This window comes from Astatotilapia calliptera, chromosome 6, assembly GCF_964374335.1.
Source record: "Astatotilapia calliptera chromosome 6, fAstCal68.1, whole genome shotgun sequence".
NCBI lineage: Eukaryota > Metazoa > Chordata > Actinopteri > Cichliformes > Cichlidae > Astatotilapia > Astatotilapia calliptera.
The window spans coordinates 33,755,433-33,783,168 of record NC_137427.1 but is presented as its reverse complement, the minus strand read 5'-3'; the positions used below and the strand labels follow the sequence as shown (position 1 = coordinate 33,783,168).

General features: G+C 40.2%; 2 protein-coding genes across 5 annotated transcripts in view; one reads left to right on the top strand and one right to left on the bottom strand.

Moving 5' to 3' along the window:
- Nucleotides 1-9,442: 9,442 nt before the first annotated feature.
- ift27 (intraflagellar transport 27 homolog (Chlamydomonas)) lies at nucleotides 9,443-20,800 on the bottom strand. 3 transcript variants are annotated; one of them, XM_026171841.2, is made up of 7 exons: nucleotides 20,592-20,800; nucleotides 20,068-20,147; nucleotides 12,260-12,319; nucleotides 11,699-11,758; nucleotides 11,360-11,477; nucleotides 9,913-10,022; nucleotides 9,443-9,769 (listed from the first exon to the last, which is right to left on the bottom strand). In XM_026171841.2, exons 1-7 carry the CDS (start codon nucleotides 20,623-20,625, stop codon nucleotides 9,665-9,667), a joined length of 567 nt encoding a protein of 188 aa, XP_026027626.2. In that variant the 5' UTR covers nucleotides 20,626-20,800; the 3' UTR covers nucleotides 9,443-9,664. The 3 variants fall into 3 exon arrangements, with proteins under 3 accessions (XP_026027626.2, XP_080159322.1, XP_026027627.2); XM_080303196.1 differs by having other exon boundaries at nucleotides 12,260-12,336; nucleotides 20,592-20,780; XM_026171842.2 differs by having other exon boundaries at nucleotides 20,569-20,759.
- Nucleotides 20,801-21,407: 607 nt separating this feature from the next.
- syngr1b (synaptogyrin 1b) overlaps nucleotides 21,408-27,736 on the top strand; it is a 30,839-nt gene continuing 24,510 nt past the window's right edge. Inside the window, exon 1 of one of the 2 annotated variants that reach the window (XM_026171839.2) lies at nucleotides 21,408-21,870. In XM_026171839.2, the coding sequence (XP_026027624.1) occupies nucleotides 21,769-21,870 (102 nt within the window). In that variant the 5' untranslated portion in view covers nucleotides 21,408-21,768. The remainder of the gene's footprint in view (nucleotides 21,871-27,736) is intronic. The other variant, XM_026171840.2, reaches the window with a different exon arrangement.

Here is a 27,736-nt window from a genome sequence, read left to right as displayed (position 1 = left end):
TGAGTCTTTGTTGTATTATATCTGATCTAACCTGAACGTGAAACATGAACATGTAGAAACCGAGACTACAAGCCCAACTGCTGTTGAAGATCTGGCTGCTGGGCTGGGGGTCAGCATGCACTCAGCTTTATCATCACTCTGGGTTTATGGCTAGCTTTGTGTTAGCATGCTGACTAAGCAGATACAGTTGTTTCTGCATTTTTGTTTGATTTATTTCCCTTGTAGCCATGGTGTGTAAATAACCTTTGTAATGCATAACTGTAACCATAACGTAATTAATAAATATTAATACATTTAGTACACTAACAGTAATCCACTAACGTTACATTACTGCATTACTGAAAAATATTTTGGGACTACAGTAATGCATTACTTTGGAACACATTATGCCCAGCACTGGTGATCCTTCTGTGGAAGTTTGCACGGATGCCTCGCCAACGCATGAGTCTTTCAGCCAGAAGAGCTAAAAAGAAAATGAGCCCAGAAGTTTTGTTTTTTCATGATGTGGTATTTAAGTATGTGATAGATGAGAACATTAATGTTCAAGGATGTGTTATTTACTTACTTGACATTATAGATGCATCACTGATGTTAGCTGTACTGCTAATGAAGGACATTGCTAATGTGTCCTTTCCCACAAATGACTTATAAATCTAAGATGTAACATCTAAAAAACACTTCATAGATTTGATATTCACCGCTTGTCTAAGCATTAGATGAAATGTCACGTTCTTTGATAAGGTACAGAGCAATGCAAAGGTGGGCAAATGGCCGCTTCGTTACACTCTGGTGTGTCACGTAACTGTTGGGCCACTAACTCTAATCTAAATAAAATCAGCTAATTAAATCTGACATTTATTGTTCTGAAAACTGTAGGGAGTGCCTCTACATTTAGATGAGATCCTACTGCCATGAGTGAAACACTTCCAAATGGTTAAAGCTGGTTCAGCTGGAACAGCCAATCCTAGCAGTTTGGCTCACAGTGGCTCAGGTGATACTCGGTCACTTTCATTCATTCACTTTGACTTTGCCTTCTTAGTCACTCATTCACAGCACTCTTCAGCATCCCTCTTTCTGTCATTCTTTCACTTTTTTCTCTGTTGCTGTCAGCTCTTCATCAGCTGTCTGTCCTGCCATTTCCATGAGCTCTGGAATAAATCTCAAATTCTTAAATCAGCCTCGATGTCCTGCATGTTGCATGAAAGTGTGCATCATGCGCTGTCTGTCCCTCTCTTTCCTCCGTCCCACTCTCTCTCCTCCCCCGGTGTGATGATCAAAGTGGCTGGCATGTCTCTCTGCAGTACTGCTGAGATCACTGAAGAGCAGTGAGCGAGTGGGGGAGGGAGGGAAGGAGGAAAGAGTAAAGGGAGTGGAGTAGCAGTTCTGCTCTATTCAAACAGCAGCACGCTGCCCCCATCTGGACCGGAGGTACATAATGATTTTTCTTCATCACAAAATTTGAACTTGGTGACCTCGCCGAAGTGCAGGGAACATAAATCTTCCACAGAGCATTTGCACCATGAATATATAGTCTAGAAAGATTTTAAATATATTTATAGCATCATTCCACAACAAAAGCCATCAAGGTACTTTATACTGTAAGGTAAAGACCCTTTAATATTAGAGGGAGAAAGCCAACAACCCCTGAAACAACCCCTATAATCAAATGCTTAGAGGAAGGGTTTTTTTTGACTAGGAGCAGGCAGACTTTACGTCATTCCCTCATCTGTCACTCAGCCATCTTTCAAATCTGCTCTCTAGAGTTTGCACAAAGCCAGTATCTGGTATAACCACCTTTTCCTTCTTTAAGTAGAATTCAGGAATAGTTCTCTAAGCTTCTTTAAGGGCATTCAGAGCTCTTCTTCAGATGTTGGCTGTCTTTCGTTCTGTTGTCTGTCAAGATGATTGCACAATAATTTTAAAATAATGTTGAGGTCCAGGCTCTGGAGAGGCCAATCCATGGCTGACTGAGAGTGTTTTTCTTTCCTGGTGTGCTTTTAAAGCACTGCCAGTGTGTTTTTGATCATGTTGTGGGGAGAAATGAGGCTGCTGCCAGTCAGATACTTTCCAGATGGAACTGCATGGTGGCTCAAAATCTGACAGTACATTTCTGCATTTATAATTCTATTCATCTTGACGAGATCCTCAACACCAATGGCTGAAATGCAGCCCCAAACCATGACAGAGCCTTTGCCATGTTTTACAGATGGCTGTAGACAATCACTGTTGCCCCACTGATATTGATAATGGCTCCTTGACAGTTAACCTTCCACTGAGACCATTTCTGATGAGGCTTCAGTGGACAGTAGATGGATCAAATGAGGTCTTGTGTCAGGCCTCTTAAATCTTTACCTTTGAACCTACTACTACCTACCTTTATTCGCTTTGCTCAATTGAGAACTTTGTTATTTTTCAGGTCTGTTTCAAGAACAAAATAACTTGGTTTGAGGGTTGGTTGAATTTTTTTCCACAGTATTGCACTCTTACTGGCTGGGAGCTCGCAATTTTATTGTGATATGAGACGACTGCCAGTTTCACACATTGCTACCAATGACTGTTTTGTTTTGTTTTCGCCTGAGGACTTTAAGCTAGTATTTGTTGGCCATTTTACTATTTGTGCAACTCTGGTAAGGATTTACAAAACATCTATTGGACTGCTTTGTACAACAAAATGGGGGGAAGTTATGAATGTTAATGGTTATCTCAAATGTAATATTACAATTCTTACAATACTGCCCGGAGGTTACCTTAATTATCTAAGAATGCAAATGCAATGACTGCTATTATAACAAATGGCACCTCAAATGGAAGATAATGAAATAAAAGACAAACAACCAAAAAAATTTGGTGGTGACGCAGATGAGCTCAGAGGCACGGTAGCTGATTATTGTAAGGGAAGCAGATCTGGGGGAACAGCTGCTGTGTCCTCCCTCACCTGCAATTAGTAAGCTTTTTAGGTCATGGACAGTTAGAGGCTATAGAACAAACCATGCTTAGATTCAAGCCTACACACAGACCGAAAAAAGCAAAAAGAAGAGAAATCAAGGTTGAGGTCAGTTCGCCTCAAATTAAATCAAATGATAAGATTGTGAGTTAGAATATTTTTATAATTATTGCATAATTTGGTGTGTCAATTTTATAAACCTGCACAGAATTGTGCCTGGCGTCAATCTTCTTGTTCTGCTGTGGCATGAGACGAATATAAATTGTAAAAGAGCAGCAGCGACTTTAAAAACTACAGGTGTTAAGCAAATGGAAACAGATTTTTCAGAGAGTAAGCCACCAGAAAGGCAGAAAGCTGATCTGCAGGAAAAGTGCGACAGAAACAGAAAAACAGCCAGAGTAGGTGTAAGATATGAGTTGGAACTCTCCGCCCTGTGCTCAGGCTGTGTCATGAATACAAAACTCTGTGTTGGATGAGGAGCACTGCAGTGAAATGTAGCTCAAATCAAGTCCTCGGGTCCCAAAGCACACTCAGACCTTCCACAGATATGATGTGCTGTGTTGTGCTACGCCAAGAGCATGGATCGGTTTTAATGAAGTCGCTGTCAAACCATTAAACATGTCTGATGCGTTTTTATTAAGTGTAAAAGAGCACAGCAAGCATAATTGACTCAAATATAAACATATGGTGGCATTTTAAGGTAATCAAAGTGTCAATTAGGTTGTATCCAAACACAGCAATTAGTGCTTCAAGTGTTTACTCAACCTTTGCACATGTGGGGATTTTCAATGCAGCAGCTTAGGCTCTGCTTTAAGTTCAACACACTGCATTAAACCTGATGACAACTGTCTGTGAAATTGAATCAGAAATTCATCAGTCAAGGCTTGCACTTAAGAATTTCTGCTTATTTTCATACACTTTCTCATCCACGATTCTCAGCATCCACAAATTTCTGTTGATCAGCTGTTTTGTGTTACTGTGACAAAATGTAGTTTTGGAGAAACTACTAGTGGAACTTGCACAAAGGCAGTTTAGGCAGGTGACATATGTGTCTGCGTATCAACAGAGTGCCAGCATGGTGTGCTGCCCAGTGTGGGCAAAGTGAGATTTGGAGGTCCAGAGGGTCAGAACTTCTATGTACCCCATATGGGCCAACATGGGCCCCACATGAGTTTTCTGTAAGAAGGCCCATGTTCTGCTGTTTTCTAGAAGTGTGTGATCCAAAAGGACAAAACTGCTGTGGGGGCTGTGTAGGCACCCCCCCTTGAGCGCTGTGTGGAATAAGTGTGGTTTTTGTGCTGCCCACATAGCCCCACAGTTCATCCACAGCTACCCACTGTGGGCCCACACGTGAGTAGTAATTTCAGAAATCTCTTTGTTCACTTATCTCAATAACCGTTCATATAATCCTCTTCAATTTGGAAAATTTGTTGCTGGGGACTCTAGTGCCAAAGTTGATGAAGTTTGTATGAGCAGTTTTCAGACTTTGGCTACAGGGTGTTTTTTTTTTCTCCCATAGAGAGGCTATTCCCTACTCCACTCTGTATTTAGGGGGAGTGGCAAAATACATGTACATGTGTTTGTTTGGTTAACCCAATCCTTATTCTAACGTTAAAAGAGAAGAGAAAAACTCCCTGTTACAAGTCCCACTACCATCAACTGCTGCTCACAGGCGGTGATCTCATTGTTGGGGTTTCCTTTGTATTATTGCAGAGGTCTTTAGCTTACCATATTAGGCACCTTGTGGCAACTGCTGTTGTGATTTGGTTGTATATAAATAAAGTTTAATCAAATCAAAAATAATAATTGATTTTAGGAATGTGAACTGTTTTTGCCATTCACTATTCACCGACTTGGAAAAGCAGCAGCATTGCAATTTTATGTCCCATACGAGACACAATTAAAGTCAATGCTCTTGCTAAGTACTGCAAAAAAACACCCAGAATTACTTACAGTATTAAATACTTCATTATATTAGAGAATCATAAGTGCTTTATAATCAGTGTTGGTCAAGTTACTTGAAAAAAGTAATTAGTAACTAATTACTGATTACTTCCCCAAAAAAGTAATCCCGTTACTTTACTGATTACTTATTTTCAAAAGTAATTAATTACATAGTTACTTAGTTACTTTTTAAAAACACGATTTACAACCTGAATAGGTGATAAAGCGATAGATCTTTCAGCCCAATTCTACTTTTTCTGCATAATCCATCATACAAAATGTAATCAAATGGAAAGGTCCCTTTTTAAAACTTGTTTTATTAGTTTTAATCTTTTAACTTTATGCATCAAGCAAAAATTAAATTATATGCACCGTTCTCTGACTTGAAGAAATTAGTTTAACATTTAAACCTATTTTCTGCACATTCCAGCACATAAAATAAAATATTTTTTGTTTTTACACTCAGTCTTTCAAATAGATACAAGTAAAACACAGCAGAAAATAAATAAAATCAAAGACTCAGCGGTCCTGTTGCTCTATTTTCACCTGTAAAGCAGGAGTGGTGTAGGCGGAGGTTTACCCTGGTGCAGGTGTTCCGCAGCGGTCAGTGGAAGAATCCGCGAGTTTCTCTGAGTTTCCCATTACGTTGTAGCGCACTCGGTGCTTGCTTGGAAGTTTAGGGGGTTTTTTCGCTTTAAAAAGAAGTTTTCTTCCCATGCACAACGGACACTAATGTTTTTGTCACTTTTTATGGAATCAAACTCAAAGTAAGGTCAGTACTTCCACGCTTTAAACGCTGCACGCTCATACTCTCTCCCGCACTCGATATATGATTCGTTGTTGATCTGCACACAGCTGTTGTCACAAACGTCGCACTCGCTTACGTCACTGTCGTGAGACATTCTCGCAAAAAAATCACGGTTTTAGTAATGCAGTAACGCAGCGTTCCTACGGCAAAGTAACGGTAATCTAATTACCGTTTTTGCAATAGTAATCCCTTACTTTACTTGTTACTTGAAAAAAGTAATCAGATTATAGTAACGCGTTACTGCCCATCTCTGTTTATAATTATGAAGGGTTAATGTAAAACTATTGCCAAACAAACTCCAGACACAGAAATGATTGTGTTTTACACCAGTAATAATTAAAGCCATAAAGAAATTGCATTAATGTTATAGTGACACAAAATTTGAGGACCCCCTGAAGAGTCAACAGCTATAAACATCATAAAGCCGACCACTATTACCTGCTGCAAACATGTCTGCTTTGAACGAGTGTTAGTGCCACATTTACCTCACTTATACTTGGAAGGTGAAAAGCATCTGTCCTGCTGTGTTGTATTACAGGCCGAGCAAACCTGTTATGAATACTAATCATTGAGAGGAAATGATTGTGTTTAGTAAGGAAAGATGATTGAGCATGCTAGAGAAGCACGAAAGCAAAGAGCTCGACATTTGCCGTGATCTCTAAAACCCTGTTTCAATATCTGTGGAAATGAAGAAGTGTCTCCCGAAGCAATAAGAACCAGCCCACACTCCGTCTTATGATATTATTAAGTGATATTCCCGAGGCATGATGCCCCATTTAAATTGAATAGAGGACAGGAGGGATACTGTTTAAGTAATAATAATGGTTTTCTAGGATAGTCAAGAGCTTGTGTTATACTGTACCTTGGTGTGTGTGCGTGTTTATGTTTGTGTGAATAAATTGTAGCTCAAAACCATAGTTTGAAAATTTGGAATGTCCTCTTGACAACTTCAAAGGGCTGTTTAGGGAATTTTTTTCCCCCGAGTGTCCTCATACAGACAGGAAGTGTCGTTATGGAAATTTTATGAGTTAAAGTTTTCTTCATGCACAAATGAAGTTTAAAATACAGATATATTTATATAAAAATTCACCTCAGCCCAAGACTAATTTAAACATGGGACTCTATGGGAACTGACCATAGACCATACATAAAAAATGAATCCAATGATGTCCTTGGTTAGTCCCTTTGTGAATCCTCCAGTGCTCTCAGAGTCGTCATCTTGGTATTTTCATATGGGACCCGAGGAAACAGCAACTTGTTCATTATTAGGTAGGCTTGTGCTCATCAGGAAAATGTTTATTGTTGTCATAGAGCAAGAGAGCCAAGGGCCATTTTCACAGACTTCGATTGAGGTTTTGCAGACATCTGACCAATAACCACATGACATGAGCTTCTCTGCCATTTTGAATATGTGACATTTATTGCATGACAATGTATTTTCAAGTGAGTAAGGCCCCTGTCACACACGCCTGTCCGTGACCATCAGGCCACCACCTGTCGTGAAGGAAAAGTGGAGTATTCCCTAATCGTTTGTGAGTGGCTGCTGGAAGCTGGTACAGTGACGGGGGAAAATGATTTGTGACGCTCCACCTGTGGCCTGTTTGTGTGGCAGGTCTCATCTGCAGCCACTGGAGAGGTGGTGGGGCTTGTTTTCAACACCTGGCTCAGAGTGCCAGCGCTCCATAAAAGCCCTCAGAGGTCAGTTTTGCACTAAACATCTTTCTTTCACTTAAAATAAGTAGCCTTTTAGTTCTTTGTTTTATCACATCCATGCAATCTGGTTTCTGTCATATTGGTCTCAGCCACACAGGCCTACAGACCAATCAGTGATCCCCTGGGAACAACCTTTCACTAGAGAAAAATGTGCATTTCTCAACCAGTTGATAAAGAAATCCTTGTGAAATTCCGCCTTCAAAGTAAAAGCTGTGCCTCAGAGCTGTAGACAACAGACAACTTTTTTTGTGGGCCATTTGTAGTTTTTGTTGCACTTTTTCAAGTTTCATTATCACTGGGCTACTACTTGCATAATATTTGCATGAAACATGAAAAACTCCAGCAATCACTGTGAAGCTTTTGGTGCAGCACCTTCTCTGCAACCTCCAGAAACCACTGCCAACCAGTCAGGCAATGCAAATTTTCCCTAGCAACCAGTGGTTGCATCACATCCAAATATGATGGACAGTTCTTGAGCAATATGATGCCATATGAGGAAAATAAATACAACTTCTTTTTGAAACAGAGGACCCCCTCCCACCTGGCAGTCATCAAAAACGATGCAGGTTTGAGGCTTTCATTTTCAGACCGTAAAGCTATGTCAATCTTTTTAGATCAAACCTCAAGTGGCCATCTGACAAATGCAGTTTTTGGCAGTCAGAACTAAGTCCAAAGATGAACACACCCGCTACTGCAGCTATGACCTACCTTCCACAGAGACTTTTTTTAGACCTCCTACTTCTACAGTATGTCTACCCTCCCCTGAATATAAAGGGAACACAGCAATTTTCTGTATCAACAATAAGCCAGGTTGTCCTTGAAGCTTCTGTAGATGAAGAACAGAAGACAGTTACGTAATTACGCTTCAAAAAGGCTCCACCAAGCCCAAGCCTTCCAGGTTTATGAGTTCACACTTCCAAAGATCCATCACACGCAAGTACTTACATTACAGGTTCCACATTGAAGAGCCAACTGCAGTTGCCAGTGCCACAATACATTTACGGAGATGCAAGCGCACATTGTTGGGCACAAAGAGAAAGAACACATGCAGACACCCTCACAAACACACATACCAATTACCTACACAAAACAACAAGGAGAGAAAGAATGAGAAGGATAGAGAGCCTAATTGCTATAATTATAATCACCCACTCAATGAGTACAAAAGCTGCAATAACAATTATAAGTTGTTTAATGCAGATTCTGGTAAGAACTTCACTACAAACCATTTTGCAGGGGATAAAGTTTCCAGATTAGTTCCTTTAGGTGTTATCCAGTTACTGCACATGTTTGGGGAATAAACACAGCTGCGATTTTCTAAAGACCACACAAAAAACAAATTCTGCGACTGAGTTTGGACTCCAAAACACGACAGAGTCGTCATGAGTAAATGCTGCAGTTATTATATGTGGTGCATAATGAGATAAAAACTATTGTGTCTGCCTCAAACCAGTCTGCCCTCATTTGAATGGTAGCAGCTGGTCTGAGAGGCAGAGAAAGAACAAGGACATGGCTTTGACCTGGTTTGAATGGGAGAGCGCTAATTAGAACGGTGATTACTGGTTGTTAGCGCCGCACAGGGGACATGACTGAAATGATGTGCGAGGGCTGCAGCCAGGGAGTTAACACAGCAAGGGAGAAAGCAGTAGATGAACAGCGGGAGAAAGAAACTGAACAGAAAAGAGAAGAAACAGAAAATAGCATTCAGTGAATGCAAACCCCCCAAAAAACAGCCAAGTGAGGCAAAGCTGACGCCAGGAAATAAAAAAAGAAAAGATAAGGAGGGCGAGTGGAAGAGGCAGAAAATAAGAAGAGGAGATCAAACATTTGCGTTGCCTAAAATCAGGAACAACCACTGCGACAGAAGAGGAGTTGTAAGAAGAAAAAAGGAGGTACAGACACCCCCACCCCCACAATGAGCTGAAGTGCTATTGTGGTTTTGGTAATCACCCAACCATCGATGTGAAAGAAAACCTCCACTATCTGAGCACAGAGGAAACACACGGATAAGAGAGAACACGGCTAATCACTTATTATCAGAGAAAAACAACTTTATTTGTGGTCATAGTAAAATATCTGTCTGAACAAGCTATCCCTTTGCATGTGTGGTAGAAAACAGTGTTTTGCTGTGTATTATCTGAATTTGTAAGTTTCAAAGGCCCTCAGTCGATGAAATTCTCTCAGAAGAGATACTTTGTATCCTCCTAATGGTGAAAAATCAAGGTGTGTGGTAAGTGGGGTAGGGTGGCGGTGGTCTAGGCTGGATTAAGGTTTTGGATGGTCTCACGGTGCTCTTGGTACAGAGAATGGAAGGCCCGAGCTAAACAGAGGAGAGGAGCATCACAGTTCTCCATCTCTTTCTGTAAAAGACAAACATGAACAGACAGTAATCACTGTATTATAAAAAGATATAAAGAATGGGATATTTTCCTGCATAGTTCATCCTTCAGATGTGGGAACTGTTAAAGTCTGCCGTGAACGCTGTGTCGATGTGCTCACTCACAGCTGAGGTCTCGTGGTACTCCAGTCCCTGACTCTGGGCCCATTCCTTGGCCACAGATGCCTGTACCTCTCTTCTAGCAGACAGATCTGACTTGTTGCCCACCAGGACACCTGGAACACATGCAAACAGAAAGATGCACTTAGAGATGCACATACAGTAAACACAGATTCAAGACTTATTCCAGAAGTGTTGTTGTTTGTTCAGTTAATGCTTGGAAACTTGTTTTTAAAGATTTGTAGTTAAACGTGTCTTTTTTTTGGTGGGTTGCAAAGTGGCAACAAAGGGGTGCAGCAACAGGAATGCTAAAGCTGCACAAATAGCTCACCTTACATGACACTAACAGGGTAGATGGGTATCATCTGCGCTATCGTCTAATCTGGGCTGACATTGGGTCCACATACTCAGGAAATTCAAAAAGTTCCAAAAATTCAAAAATTCTTCTTTTATGGCATCAGACTAAGTGATGCATTTGAGATGTTTGTAAAGATTGTGGGTCTTTATTTAACTATTAACAAGTTAAAGTAACGGAACAATTTATCTGATTCTTACCAATTCGTTAATTATTGAAATAAATTCACATCAATGGCAACTGCTGACATATTACACTGTCATTATTCCTTATTTATTCAAACAAAATCCAGAAACAATATCTGAAAAGCTAAGTACACCAATAGTAAACAGAGCAATAAGTTATTCAACAAATTCAGAGTTCCATTTTTCTCCAAACACTGTGCACTATGAGCAAACACATCCCCTTTGGTTTCATCTGTCTAAAAGATTTTGTTACATAAGTCTTGTGGTTTGTGAGTTAATGTTTTGAAACTTTTTTTTCACAGATTTGTACTCAAATGTATTTTTTTTCAGGGAGATGGTGGGTTGCAAAGTGGGTTACATGTGTAAGTTGGCTCAGCTGATACCCTTCTACACATACAACTGGCTATCTTATGTAACACATGCTGTTTATGCAGCTTTAGCCTTCCTGTTGCTGCACATCTGTAAGCCACCTCAATTTGACATACTCATTTTATCTTTAACAATTGTGGGGCGATTGTGGCTCAAGAGTTAGGAGTTCGCCTTGTAATCGGAAGGTTGCCGGTTCGAGCCCCGGCTCGGACAGTCTCGGTCGTTGTGTCCTTGGGCAAGACACTTCACCCGTTGCCTACTGGTGGTGGTCAGAGGGCCCGGTGGCGCCAGTGTCTGGCAGCCTCGCCTCTGTCAGTGCGCCCCAGGGTGGCTGTGGCTACAATGTAGCTGCCATCACCAGTGTGTGAATGTGTGGATGACTGGATATGTAAAGCGCTATATAAATACAGGCCATTTACCATTTAACCATATTAAAATTACCGCAGCTGGTAATATCAGTCTTCTTCTGACCACAGTGGTCTTGATTAATTTCCCTCCCTTTTATTTTCCGTTTCCCAGTATTTCATGTTCTGTGAGGTGTTACCTGGAACATGGAGACCCTGGCAATGAGTACGGACTCGTTCCAGCCAACGGCTGCAGTTAGCAAAAGACTGCTCACTAGTCAGGTCGAAAACCAGGCACAGCAGCGAAGGTTCCCCCCACTACAGAAAGGAACGAGTGGTGATGAGGTGGGAAATGTTGGTTTTTATATACAAGGAATGAGGGAAGTGGGACAGACATATGATTGGTCCCACATCAGCTTACTTTTCTCTACTCGTGTAGCAAATCAAATAATACTTTACTATGACAGGAGGTGAAGCTCTAGATGATGAATTTATCTAGTATCATGCAGATTAAAAAAAATCCAGGGAACGAGTCTCACCATCTTCTCACAGGAATCCACTAATGTCTCCTTCCCTGCAGAGTCTATGATGTAGAGCTCCTGGTGGGGAAAAGCAGAGAAAGGGGGAGACGGACGAGTGTTATTCACGGGAAGTTAATCAAATTACTTCACATTATCTTTTATAAGGACATTAATCTTAGACCTACAATACTGCCAAATAGCATACTGAATTCAGATGAAGAAATAACAATATTATATGTCTGGGAAAGCTTCTTCCACACTGAGTGATGGATTCCAACTGTCAGCATTTTAAAAACAGACTGGCGGCTGCCAGTGCTCCCCCTCGGCCTCCTAGTCGACACAACTATCAATTTCAAAATCCTACATGGCCTTGTTCTCTAGTTACTGCATTCACAAACTTAAGTGTCCATGCAGCCCACTTGGCGGGGTGACGACAATACTCCATCAGCCTTTTACAACCATGGCTGAGAGATGAACTTTAAGCTGTGGTTGGGTGGCTAATATCTGTTGCTTCATTCAACAAAATGTAGCCTCCACCTAGAGTCCTGCAATGGATTCTAGGCACATGGTTGGACTCACCACGCTGTCATTGGTCGCTGGGATGTTGATACACTTCATCAGCAGCTCCACGCCTGTTGTCTGCCAAACAAACAAGGCTACAAATGTTAAATTAGTTATGTGACGTAAAGCTAAAATAAACCTCTTCATGATGGATCTGGCATGCCTTTGTCATAAACAATCACTCTTTCTGTCACATTATGGGCGTGCCTGTCAAAATGCATTTACAATCTGCAACAGCTGAAGAGAAGAGAAGAGAAGAGAAGAGAAGAGAAGAGAAGAGAAGAGAAGAGAAGAGAAGAGAAGAGAAGAGAAGAGAAGAGAAGAGAAGAGAAGAGAAGAGAAGAGAAGAGAAGAGAAGAGAAGAGAAGAGAAGTTTGTTGTCGGGGAGTTACCACTGTCTAGTCTGATGTATGGCAAATGTCAATACATGTTGACTGTTGTTCTGATTTGGCGCTATATTTAATTGAATTTAAAGTATTTTAAGCCTTTATATCACCTAATGTTATGGTAGCATTTGTTTGTAGCCATACTGAACTGATGTACATATGTGTCATGTTCAGTTTCCTTTTTTCTTATCTGACTATTTAGCTTCTGATGGTCCACTATGTTCTAAGTTCTTGCTCCCTACTTTGTGCTGTTATTTAGAGGTACGCAAGTATTTTACAAAGGACTTTTAGAACAATTTCACTAAAAACAGCTGCAACAGCAACCGAAACTGACATGACAGTAAACCAAAGCAAAAACAACTTGGCCATTAACTCAAAAAGGGAGTCAACAGAGGCCATTAAAAAAAAAAGAATAGGTATAACTGTAAATTTTTCTTTTTTAGAGTTATATCTACTGTGAAAGAGAAAAAAACTGACTGTTTATGTGAAAGAAACACAGAAACAGTCAGTGTGAGTTTTTCTCTTTTGTCAAAACAAATAGCTGGTATAGCTGTTTACTAAAATGAATGTTGAATGTTCGTCACACAAAAGCAGCTGCAAAAATATTTCGAAACAATAAGAATGACACAAAAAGAGCTGTAGTGGCTGCAAACCTTCGTCCTCCTTTGCAAGGTGGAGGCAGCTGTTTTTTGAATCTGCCCCAAACTACAGGAAACATCAGCTATTTGAACTTTGGTCAAACTGTCTTAATGTTAAACAAACTGCTGAAGGTAGTTGGGATCTTTTAGTACAGAGCAAACAGAGGTAGCTGTTAAAGGAGATAAAGTGCAGGCAGTAGAGAGGAAGGACGATATCACGAAGTCACCTTCTTTACAGGCTACGAGATCTAAAGAAATCCTAAATGGACCAGATAGTTGCAGGCTGCCTTTCCCCCTCCAACTATTCACTGGTATGAGATCAGTGATGACCTTGAAGAAGTGAGTTGAGGTTTCTTCACATCAGCATCTAACTCTAAATTGATCTCATCTCCTGAGCTCACACTTAACGAAGCATGTCAAATGCAAGAGACTAAAATCCTGCAAACACACACGCACACACAAACGCACCGTGGACACTCACTGCCTCTGTGAAATACACACACACACACACACACACACCTCCGACCAACATTTACTCAATTCATACACACGCAGAGTTCATAACAAGCATCCAGCAGTACACACACAGACCATGCTGCAGTCCCACTTCAGAGCAGTCTAATGAGCTGGTGTGATGCATAGGAAGCTTCTTGCTGGAATGTCAATGAGAGCCTATTAGTAGCAAATAAGCTTGGAATATTGCTAACAGGCTGTCTGACATTTTCAAAGGAGGACGTGAGCGGAATGGCTGACAGCCTCGGCTACCCTTCAAAATCAAAAGTTGAAGAACATGAGGGATGACTTGGGCGTCTGCAGAAGGATTAACCCTTCACAGCACCGGTTAAGCCCCATATAGAAACACATATTGTGTCCTGTTTCCATCAGCATTTAAATCTTAAATTGAAAGCTGTGGGACACAGTTACTGGTATTAGATTAGAAAGGTCACCTATGGAGTACCCCAGGGATCAGTGATTTACAATCATGATATCAGTTAACATTTTTAAAAATGACACTAATTTATATTGCTCTAGGTTTTGCAGCAAACCTAGCTATTGGAAGAATCTGGAATAAAATAAGTAGAAGTAAAAGACCTTGTAAATACTTTGTTGTCCATTTATAGTTTTTAAAATATCCTATCCCTGTAAAAACACGCTAATCAGCTCCAGGAATGTGCACCCCAGCAAATTCACTCCATTCATCCAAAGGTCAGATCGTGCAGACCTCAAAGAAACCGCGAAAAAACCCAAGAGTTACATCTTAGATTATACCGGCCTCAGCTAGCATGCTAAAGGCTAAAGTTCATGACAGAATAAAAACTGAACAAGTATGGCTTGTTTGCAAGGACTGCCAGGAGAAACCCTCTTTTCTCTAAAAACAACATGGCAATACAGCTTAGGTTTGCAAAGTTGCATCTCCACGAACCACAAGTTGTCTTGAACAATATCCTTTGGACAGTAGAGACCAAAGTGGAGATGACTGGCCATAATGTACAAACATCGAACAAAAATGAAACACAACTCATACCCTCTGTCAAGCATGGCAGTAGAGGAGTGATGATTTGGACTTGTTTTGCATCTGGGCACCTGGCAAAGTATTGAGATGTATTCAGATCAGGACAAATCTAGGAAATCTAGAGCAGAACGACAGAAAAAATAAAGAATCAAGGGGTTGCACAATGGCCCAGTCCAAGCCCAGATCTCAACCCATTTGAAATACTGTGGTCAAAGTAAGAAAACAAGTGGTCACAAATCTCAATAAACTAAAGCAAACTCGTAAAGGAAAAATTATTTTGAAGCATACGTAAGTTCAATAAGGGAGATCTGTAGTCACACATCTGTATGCTTGTCAGGTATTGGCGGCTAATCTAAGCTTTACATCACCTCCACTTTCCCACACTGTCAAGCTGATTGTGACATCACTGGTCTAGTCCAATCATCTTTCTGCCGGCCTTCTTTAGGCCAATCAGCCTTCACTCCACATACTTTAAATCTCACTGCGTATCTGTGTAGCATGAATAAGGCACGGCGGGACCACGGAGCGACGTTCAGAGCCAACTTTATTTGATTCACGTCACACCACCACCAACCCCTGAGTCCCCGTGTTTTAACACGGCGGGCGTGATTGCGGATGCCGTGCAGGTGCGTCCGCACGGCCCCGCAGACCACGCCCCACCACAATCTGTCATTCTCCTTTGCAGACGCCTTCATCTACTCCACCACCTCCTCATCACCGCCTCTCCTTAGTCACTCAGGCCCTATTCAAGCCTCCATCTTCATCTCCACCACCAGAGTCTAGACTCCAGGGGATCTTGTCCTAATCCCTATCACCACTGGGATGTTCTTCTGCTGTGATGGGTCATCGGAGTGTAGCCGCCAAATGCCTCAAATTGAATTCTTTACATCGACAAATCATGTTCAGTTCCTTCTAATGATCTCTCCTTATTGAACTACAATGATGCAGGAAACTGATAAAGTCATACAGAGAATGATTACTTCAAGCTGCTAGAAGTGGTTCAACAAGCTACTGAATCAATGGGCGTACTTAATTTTTTACAGGAGTGCAAAGAGTCCTGTTAAACAACCCAACTCAAAACACTGTTCAAAGTAACGAGAAGCAAAGAAAGGTCTATGGAGTCAGAACGAGAGGGAACATTAACGTGTTCAACAGTCCTGAGTAAGGGTTCTTCCTCTTGGGCGAAGCTCGGTAGATGTAAATATTCATACTTCTTGTGCAAATGTTGGAATTGAAGCCAAATTTGTACATTTCACTGTTACTACCCTCTTGAAAATACAAAGTAACTTCTGGATGAATAATTCGTGGTTTAAGAGCTTCAATTTTTTTTTCAAAAGTCAAGTTCCTTTTACATGAAGCACTTTACACCAAGTGAGTTAAGAAGTTAAAAATATTTCAACTAATATCAGGCAAGCGGTTGGCTACAAATAGGTGTTTTAACAGTTGCATGGCAACAGCAAAGACTGTGACCAGCAATTCCCCATGAGCATTTCTTTCAGAGTATTCAGCTAATAAAGTGGTGTCAACTGGACACAGAGCCTTGATTTACTGGCACAAATGCAGACCTGAATTTCTCTCCACTTACTTTCAAAGTTGAATCACTGCTTCTCTTCTTATTTTCCTGTTTGCTATGTATTTGAAGATTTTCACACAGCTCCACCTGTATCATTTCTTTAGATCTACTCATATTAGCTGCATTAGTTAAGAAGATGTCTAATAGTTTGACCTGGCATTCAGCAATCATGCATGCTAGGCCATTACAAACTGTAAAGGCCTCCCAATTGCAGCCTCTTTCTACTTTGTCAATGACCCGCTAGTTCACGGTGAAGAGACACACACAGCATCGCAAACAAGTGCCTACTGTATTAAGCCTATGCAGTATGAAGAAACTCATCCCTGTTGTTGTTTTGTGTGTATGCTGGTGTGTGTGTGTTTGCTAGTTAAGTACCTGTTCTGGTGGCTTTCCAGAATCCTGCTGTATTAATTATCGACGTTCCTGTCACCTCAGAAGCCCCAAAACTGCTGACACAGCAGGATCTGAGCAACCACACAGGCGCATGCATGCACGCACACTTGGCCTTTGTCCAGTAATTCATACACCAACCTGTTCTGTACCATAACCATTGCACGACTTTATGGTAAACTCACTAAATGTGAGTGGCTGTGTGTTGAGAAACCTGCATGAATATATATCCATACTCACGAGTTAATGCATGTACCGCACCTACACTTTCTTACTTTTGCAGTGCCCTAGCCCTTTAGAAAACTGAGGGAATCGCTGAACAGCCATGCCGCCATATATCACAGAGTCAGGTTAATGACATGGTTCCTTTTCTCGTGTAGATTAGCATAAATAATGCAGATTAGTCCTTCTCTGCGTCAGCATTAATTGCTACATTATGCTGTTGTGCACTTCAGTGAGTCCTGTAGTAAAGACCTCTGCAGGTCCTTGAAAAGCCTGCAAGAAGTTCCACTAAAGAAACTACATGCAATATAAACATAGTCCTCTATGACTAATATTAGACATGTTGATTTGCTATTGATGTATAATTACATCTTACTGTTTCATTAATTTGAAAATTCTACAGTTCTTGACTGATTGAGCAAATCTGAAGTAAACGACTACATGTGATTAACATCAGAACAAGTGTGCCTACTAAAGAAGCACATTTTGCCAATTACATGCTGATTAGCTGCTGCAATGTCAGGCAGGACTGAACGCCTGGATTTCTGAGCACTTCACAGCACACAGATAACGCTATTCCCTACAAACTACTATCTATTCTGTGCTGGCAGTGAGCCAGCATTGCACTTCATGAGCTGCTCCTTCAAACCCAATTCACCTCACTTACCCAGCCTGAATACAAAAACATAAGCCTGTGGCTAGTCACGGAGTACACCCCGATCTATAAATCCCTGAACAACTTGTTTTACAGCTCCATTCCTCTGCTGATTGTGTGAATGGAGTACAACACATCCCTACTTACTGTTATAAGACATGTTATGCTGCCTACCCCACATACACTGCAGTATCTCTGGCATTGGGCTCGCTTTCTCTGTGTTATGTGACAGTGCTACACCAGGGGGCAGTTTCTCAGATGTGGACTGCTGCAGATGTCACAGACAAGTAGTCATTCTATTATACTTTGTTCAAGCCTGCTTGAAGTCCACGTGAAGGACATATCCATAGCTGGTACATTGGTGCAAAAACTGAAAGGCGTGCTGACATGCGCTCCGAGCCTCACATTCATCCTTACACAACAAAAGTAGTGAATCGGACCAAGTGTATACTTAAATACACAAAGTATAGCAGCTCCTCTATATGAACCAGGGATGCCAAACTCATTTTACATGGCCACATTCAACTAATTATGATCTTCAGTGAGCCAAACCAGAAAAAATCCTTTCTGTCTGTGTAAAGAATTCTAACTACACATTTAAGCCCGGAGAAATCTTAATATTAAAAAAAGAAGAGCAATTTCAACATTATGTCTCAGTTTTTCTATGAGATAAAGACCAAAAAAACCAAAAACAAAGTCAACAGTCAATAGTGAAAAACTGAAACTTTTCTGTAAATTAACCATTTATCTATTATGTCTGTGAAGGTTCTCAGTCATCCAGGTCATCGTAGTCAAAGGAGCTTGCAAAGAAAAGCGTCTGGACTTCTTTAAGTTGCTTGAAGACGTTTCACCTCTCATCCGAGAAGCTTCTTCAGTTCTAAGGTCAAATGGTGGAGAGTCCCAGATATAAACCTAGTGGGAGTAACCCCCCACAGAGGGACAAAGGACCCCCTGATGATCCTCTAATCGCCTGAGCCAAGGTGGGAAACTGGGCGTGGGTCCCAATCAGCCAGAGTTTCGGGTGTGTTCATTGTGAAACCTGGCCCCACCTTATCATGCGAATTCCTGGGACTCTCCACCATTTGACCTTAGAACTGAAGAAGCTTCTCGGATGAGAGGTGAAACGTCTTCAAGCAACTTAAAGAAGTCCAGATGCTTTTCTTTGCAAGCTCCTTTGACATTTATCTATTACTTATTCACTTATAGTAATTAATTGGTTATAAGTAAGTAATTAAATGGTATAGGTGTAGTATGAATGGCCACGGGGGAGGTCTTTACCAGCAGGAAAAGCTGTAAAACGTATTAAATTTATTCCTTATTTTAAATTTTTCAAAGCCCTCTAGTGGGCCAGTTTGGAATCTTTTCCAAGCTGATTTTGGCCCCTGAAGTCTTATGTTGACACCCCTAATATAAACTATCTAAAGATAAACCAAACTTCATATACACATGTCTATACACGTGTAAAGCGCCAAGTGTTGATTGCCACTGGTCCAGACCGGTATCACTGATTGCTACCATGGTAACAACAATAAATTATTATTATTATTATTATTATTATTATTATTATTATTATTATTATTATTAAAGCTCGCCATTTGCCAGGTGACAAAAATGATGTCAAACCGACATCACATCCACTTGCCTACAATACCACCTGAGTGTTGCTCCGGCCGGCCAAGTACCTTTTGATTTTTGGAACCTGAGGCACTGCAGGCAATCCAACCAATGCAGGTTGAAGATATGAGTGCCGTTTTTTTCTGCCATTTTAATGATATATCAGTACATGAGCTCGGAGATCCGCAGATTATGCAGAGAAATTAAAAAAAAATGAGGAAAAAAAAGAATATGCTTTTATAACTTCTATGCTTCTGGTTTTGACTTCTCCTGTACCAGTGACAATATGGAAATTTTGTCTGAGTGGCAACATCTATCGTTCAGGAGAATACGGATACCCCCACTGTATAAACTGAATGAAATGACCAATGAGCCAAACAAAAGACTGTCCTAACCCTTACAGATTAGTCTAAAGCAATGATGTCAAACTCATTTTATACCGTTGGCCACACACACCACACGTTGATCTTACGTGGGCCTAACGAGCAAAACTTTCTGTCATTGTAAAGATGTTTAACTACAAATGATCACATAGAGAGCCTTGGTAGCTCACCAAACTGTCCTGTATTTACAAAACACATTTTTTGTTAATTCACAGTAAATGTTGATTTTGTTACATATTTCTATAGATGGTGTGGAAAAAAACAGGCACTTTTCTATCATTCAGTTGTTTATCTCCTAGTCAATTCCTTTTGTTTTGCATTAATAGGAAAAGCTGTAAAACTTATGAAAGGATGGCCTTATGTTGGACACATCTGATCTAAAGTATGAAGACTCACTTCACTTGTGGGATCAAACCATGAGCCTTTCAGTGACTGTGTGTTAATGCTCTCACCATGCTGTAATTCTTCTGGAAGAGAGTGCCATCGCTGTAGAACATATGAGAAAGAGCACTTTTGCCCACTGCAGCATCTCCTACAGACACACACACACGGAAGAATACAAATATAATGTCCTGTGGTTGTGTTTACGGTGTCGTTTTTGTGAATTAATAATTAATAGTTTAATTTGTGTGTAAGGAGTTGGTTCTCGACAGAATTCATAATTAACCCCCCTCATTATCAGGGAGTTTTAGAGTTTAGTGTCTGGTTCACCATCATTTCTTTAAGTTGAAACATCATCACTCGGCAGTGATTGGTTTGTGTAAGCTAAATGACTGTAGCTACATGATAAAATAGACCCAACAAACGTCATCTTTCACATTTAGAATAGTATCAGGCTTGTATTTTTCGTCAGTCCTATAACAAGTAGGTTGAATCTGAAACATAAGAAGGACACAGCCTGTGGCTGGGGATGTTTCTGTAGTAAAAGGCTAGCTTTAGCCCCCGTTGCTTACATATCAGGTGGTGAAAACCTTACCGACCAGCAGACATCTCGCCCTTAACTTGACCATTACATGGGATGACTTCCGGTCTCTGTCAGGTAAAACTCTCTTGAAGCTAATCGAGCTATGTTTCTCTGTTTATCGGTCCATATGCGTTGGATTATCCTCCCTGCAGCCTCGGGAACATGGACACAAAGCGTCTCTTAGCAACCAGCCACGGGGATGTTTCATTGGTCCAGCCGGCGTGGACGTAACGCGTAATCGCGTTTTCATTGGCTTTCTGTGAGGACGTAAAGGAAGCAAAAGGCTACTTTTGCAGAGTGTGTAAGACAGAACTTACTGAAACAGTGTACAAACGTAAATACCAGTGTGCACAACCATTTATAACACCAATAAGCCGACTTGACAAAAGATTGATGGAGCTTGTTGAAGAACAGAGCAATATCACGTATAAAGCCTGAAGGAGAAAACAAGCGTGAGGTCCTTGCACATTCAGGCAATATACGGTAAGACCGCTAGAGGGCGGAATTTATTGCACCTACCAACGGCACCATCAATCATGGAGTTCAACGTTGTTGGGTGGTGGTACTGTTATACTGTCGTTTATTCGTGTAGAAGCATTCTAGTGTTTTAATAAGTGCTGTCGCACAAAATAACCCTTTACCAATATTTATTTTCAGCTCACACACTTTATCATATAACGTTGATTAAGTTAATATCATGTTCTGGTTTAATGGTTTAATCACTGTTTTTCCGCCCACCGTCGATAAACGAAGAGCGCGTGACTCTCTGTAGTGGTCCTGAGTACGTCGCTGTTTTTCTTTCTTTCTTTTTTTTTACTCGGGTGTTTTGACGAGGAGCGCTCCGTCCGAGGCGTGACAACGGAGGCGCGTTCACGGGGTCGCCACCGGCTTCTGCGCTGAACTAAAGGGAGAAAGCATCACTATCTAGCACCATCACAAAGCTTTCTTTACCCACACATAACGGAGAAATATTAGAGGTACATTTAAAACCAACAGCACGAGAGAACAGGTCGCCAAAGGAGACCGGGGGTGGGGGGAGACGCGCATCCCAGCCGTGCAGATTCAGCGGTAGTACAGTAGTGGTGATAGGGAGCAGTTTCGGGGATTTTCCGTTTCGGTTACCCGGTGCTCCACACACCCTGTGCCTTTGAGCCAGCAGCGGGGAGGGAGAGAGAGGAGGAGGAGGACCATGGAGGGGATGCAGGCATACGGAGCCGGGAAAGCCGGAGGAGCCTTCGACCCCGTCACCTTCCTCCAGCAGCCTCAGACCATTCTCCGCATAGTGTCTTGGGTGAGTTGGAGACGTAAAAACGAAAAATAACTTTGTTCTTGGATACACAGTTAGCTACAGAGGCCACCACTTTTTAAATCGTTCATATATGTTGTCAAATATGGGTTTGAATTAGCCGACTGAGGGCCCACACAGGCTTCATTTCAGAGAGGAGCTCCTATAGATACTGAAGGAAGCTGTAACATGCTTTGTGGTGTTTTGTTCTTTTAACTTTTGTTTTCACTTGTGTGTTTGGTGCTATTACCTGATCTCACTAATAATATTCTCCTCACGCAGTGGGTTGATGGGTTGATTGAACAGAGTCCCGATCGCTGTGTACAAAATCCACCTTCTACAGATGATACATTAGTGACCAGAGGATGTTTTCTCATGAGCACAGTGAGAACACAGTCACACAGTTGTTGGATTTCATAGAAAATAATTTCATAATAACTGTCCACCCTCCGGGCTCTGAGGAGGAGGAGGAGCACTAATGAAAGTAGCAACAGTAGGAGAACACTTTTGACAAGCATAGTAAACAGATGGCAACAGAAGTGCTCCCCAAAGTGTAGGCTCCACGCTGAGTTTTAAGGAAAATACATCCGAAATGTATGAAACCGGAGGTTTATTTATTCATATAATTAATCATTAAGGAAAATGTGCTCGGTATAAACTGAATGTATAACAATCAAGTTCATTTCATTTGACCAGACCATTGTTTTACATTGTACTTATGTAATTACATGGAAAATGTACATGTATTTAAATGAGTTAAAGTCAGGATTTTGGGCAGCTTTTCTTCTTTTTAGTGCACTGCCAGGTGGTATTTTATAGGATTTTTGTTTTGGGTGTCTAGTTTTTGCAGCTGTACCTTTTGTGTCGTTTATATTTTGAGAGGAGGAAAATGCAATTCTATGTGTTTTCATTAGAAAGCATCAAGAACGTTCTCTTAAATTGTTGTAATTTAAGAAAGACAGGAAGTAAATATACTGCATCCATTCATAAACCGCATCAAGTGATGAATATCCAACGGAGATTTATACATTACATTGTTACAGTTTATTTTTTTAGATGAACATTTGGTGATGTGCAGCAATTAGGAAGGCATTATTGCACTTTTTAAAACATTTTTTTCAACAAAAGGCAGCAGTGCAAAGGTTAGGCCCAGCAGTCCCAATAGTGTAGCTGTTGTAAGCTTTCAAAGAAGATTGCTGTATATCAGAGATGTTTCAAACTTTGGACAATGGGTATATTGTTCAGAACAACTCATATTTTTGTTATTTTTAACATATTTGGACAATAAGTTAACAGATAGTACTCCTCGACTCAGCAAGACGTTGTTGTTTTAGATTTTGAACTATACGATTGATTTTTGACAACAGTGCAATCTATTACAAAGAGCATATTATTATTTGTTTTAATAATAACTTTTTGATGTCTCCTTGTTTTATGCAAAAACAGGAAAGGATGTGGAAAGGTGTACTTCAATATTTTTTAATAAGAAAAATGAGTTGTAGTTTTTTTTAATCTAGCACTCATTCAAATTATCTTACACATGACTAAAGGCACTTCCTGACCACAGTTGTTGGGATTACCTGAAGGTAACAACCTACTGGGAGAACATCTTACCTTTAGTTATTATTTCTCTTAGTTTACATCAGTAAGAATGTTTATGTGATGTATTAGCCAGCTAGAAGTTGTGTGCTCGCAACAGGTTGGCTACAGCCACAACAAAAGGTTGTAGGAAGACATGATTGGAGTTTTGGGATTTTGTCCGTTAATGAAAGTAACTGAATGGGTGGTGGTGGTGCTAAAATACTAGTTTATGTCTGTTAAGCTGTGTTATATTTGGCATCATTTTTTTGTAGACGCAACTAAAGAAATGGGAACAAATTTTGTGTTTCTGCCAAAAAATACAATTTAAAATTGTTTTTTCCCCTCAGTTATGTGTTATGTGTAGACACTGTGCTGATTCACAGGTTAGTGATAGTTGGCTTAACAAACACAAGAAACATTCCTCTGAAAATAAGTGAAAAAGCAGCCACTGTGCAATGAAAGACTCAGAAAGTCTGGAGCACCATTGTTCAAGCGCGTTTTAAAATATCACAAGAAAGTGTAGCTGCTTGGAAACAAAATAAGAAGAAATGAGAGGTGCTTCAAGACTTTTGCACAGTAACATAAAATTACAAGGGACTATTTTCTCTAATGTGCCACTAAGCCTTGGCGCTCTGCAGCTCGGGATAGCCTTTAAAAGCCTGACTAACAGATTTTTTGTTCCTGTATTACCTGCATCTCTATATTTTCACTGTACTGATTTTGTCTCTGTTGAGGCACCAGTTGGTTAAGAGAAAACACTTGCAAAGATTTTATAGTGTTAAAAAGTTAAAATTTCATTGTGTTTCTTTTGTAGCGTAAAGTCTGAACTTTAGCGTCAGTCAGGTTCTCAAATTTTAGTTTCATCTTAAGAGCCACAGGTTGCTTTCAGAGCTAAAATGTAAGCAGTTATATAATGTCAGTGACCAGTGTTGCGTCAATACATTATGCTTATAACTATATAAACCTAAGGTAAGGTTTGTATTGTATTGTACAGTCCTGACACTAAAGTGGGAGCTAAGGTTTTCCTCTTTAAAAAATTATAAATGAAAAAGTTTCTGTTGCCTGAAAGTGCCATAAACTTTCTTTGTATAATTAGAAATACAAAGAAAATGCATAGTTTGTGGTGACATAAACCGAGTTTATTAACCCGTTAGCCTTAAATAACAAGGCCAGTGGCTAGTGATGTGATATGTCTGTAAATCATGAATTTAATCATTGTAAAGCTTAGTTGTGAGGTCAGATTTTTGGCTGTATACGAGGTATACTAATATGATGACGTACTTTGTGTATCATTTATATTAGTAAACCTGGCAGTTACATTTCTTTCACTGAATTTTTCTAAACATATGACACATGTTGTGCTGTAAATTCATCTGTATGCAGGAATATTTTTTTAGTCACGTAGGGAAAGCATATTTTAATATGGCACAATCTGATCACTGCTATTTCACCTTTTTTGAGAGTTTTAAGGTTTTATGTTGAAAGTATATGGCACAACTCAGTAGATATTTGTAGTTATAAAATCTGTATTTATTATCTAGGGTTGCAGTTTTTTCCTTTTTTATTTTCTATCTTCATTTCTTAATCTTTATATTATTATTACTATTTCAATTAACTAAATTACTGCACTACAAAGGGGGTTAAATCGTATATTTAAACAATACATTTTACTGTTATGTGACTGTTTATTAATGTTCAAGTTACATAGTTGGGGTTAAATGGTTGAAGTTGTTTCTTCAAGCATTCAGTACTCAAAATCTTAAAAGTAGAAACCAAAACAGCACATGTTTAAATGTCTTAATGAAGAGTTTTATGGTCCTCAAAAATGTTTTCAAGATCATTTTTAGGTGACAGATCGCTTCAGCAGTGATTTTCTTACACATTTATAATTTTCTATTGATTTGACACTACCGCGACATCTTAAGTGACACTAAGACAACACTCTACAGGTATGGAGTGTCTTTATGACTCTTCACCACATCCCCTGTCCAGAGGTGTCATCAGAGCAGCAGCATGTCGCCATAGTAACAGGCATAGCCTACCTTGTGATGTATCGTATCATATTGAGCCTGCAGCAGTCTGTGGGGGAGGAGACTATAACATTCACCACTTTAAAGGAGACTTCCTTAGTTCATATACTAGATGTCCCAATAGTGTAGCTGTTGTGGCTCTTATTGTGAAAAGGCAGTTGGCTTCAAGTCACACTTTCAATGGAAGTTAAAAACTGACACATGCAAACAAATAAAGTTTCAGCTTTTTCCAAGACTTCAGTGGGTCATATGCTTCCATATTTGTAAAACACACACAAACTGATGGATAATATGAAGCACGTAAGACGTAACAAACATGTAACAAACATGCATTTTTTTTCACAAATATCTACTTTCTACTCCTGAGATTGTCAAAACAGCCTCGTTTCTTTAGGTTTGACTCATTTAAGAGAAGATATTGTTTCACATCACTGCATGCCAAACATCCAGTGATGTGACAATCCTGTTAGTATATCCATTACTGTGGATTATTGCATAGAAAGATATTAAATAACCAAAAATACATAATTTATGCATCTTATGTCTAACAGTGCACACACATTCCAATAACCCCAAAGTGCCAGGTCCTTCACAAAAGAATAGCTGGTAGTAATGTCCTTCAAAGAGCTACTTTTTACTTTCTTGCTTTGAGTACATTTCAGAACTATACTTTTTTATTTTACTTGAGTAAAGAAGTTGAATTGGTACTTCATCTTCTACCAGAGTATTTTTGATACTAGTATCTATATTACTTAAATAAAGGATGTCTGTGCTTTTGTCACCTCTGACCCTATCCTTGTGCTACATATCATGTTCTTGTTAAACTTGTTCTCCTACGTTCTGGCAATCAGGAGACAAAGAACATCAATGAATTTAATGGACGTGTCAAAACTTTTTCTTCCAGAAAAGTGCTTTTTGCTTGCATCCGAAAGATAGAAGTTAACATCTTCAACCTCAGAGGATTTAACAATATTTTGTTAGCAATTCATTGACAGTGTAGCAGGCCATGCTCAGCAATAATGAAACTTTGTCCCTTCCAATGTGAACATCGCTTAAAGGTCAAGCACTTCTTAGCACTTTCCTGCAAGTCCATTATAGTGATGAACAGTATTTAAGATCCCATTCTGTAAAATTTAATGTCTGTTTGTAATGTAGAGGTAAGAGCAAACCAGGTAAAATGATAATGCCAGAAAGTTGATTCTGTTTATCTGGACGTAGTGTTTTCAGTGGGAGAACGGTTTTTCCACTCATCCAAGAGAATTTTTCAGTCGCAGGTTTCCCCAACCTTATAAACGGTACATTTGCATAATGACTGAAACTAGCACTACTAACGAACTATGGGCTGTAGGTCAGTTTCATGATCATTAATATGCAAATCTTCATGAAGACTGATCAACAACCACTGATCAATGGCCATGAGTGCCACTCACAGAGAGTTGGGGAATGGCTGCAGTCACAGCATTGTAAGATGGCGAAAGATGTACCCTTAGGCCCCCTCCTCAATTCAGAGATGGTCTTGAGTGGCTACTGGCCTGTAGGTGTAAGTAGACTGCGGGGTCCTGGCCTGACGAGTTAGCTCTTATGTGTTGTGCCATCCGCTTCGCCAGAGGTTGTTTGTTTTTTCTGATGTATAAATCCTGGCAATCGTCCTGGCGATTAACAGCGTACACTATGTTACTCTGTTTGTGTCGAGGGACCCGATCCCTGGGGTGGACCAATTTTTGGCGCAGCGTGTTTTGGTGTTTGAAAGCCACACAGGCAGATTGTTTATAAAAAATGCGTCTCAGTTCTTCTGATACTCCTGACATGGAAGAGATCATCACTAAGGGTTTTCAGCTTTTTCTTGTCTGGATCACCCGGAGCTTTCTTTAGGTGCCTTCCCAGCTGGGATAACCACACTTACTCAGGGCCGCTGTATCTGTGGCGATGGTGTTCGCTCTGTGTTGTAGCATACTGATGACACCCAGTTTGTGCTTCAGTGGATGATAAGAGTCAAACCTTAAATTCTGATCCGTGAACATTTGTTTATGGTACACATTAACTTTTAAATGTCCTCCGTTACTGATGGAAATCTCACAGTCTAACTAGTCTAGCCTGTCATATCCTTCCAGGCAAACTTGATGTCTACTGAGTTACTGTGATCAGTCAATTATGGTACATCCTGACATTTTTACCCAGGTGTCATCTACATACCTGAACCACTGAATTGGTGGTGTTTGTTAGGCTCAAATGTACTAATTCATCCAGGTAAGGAAGTCATT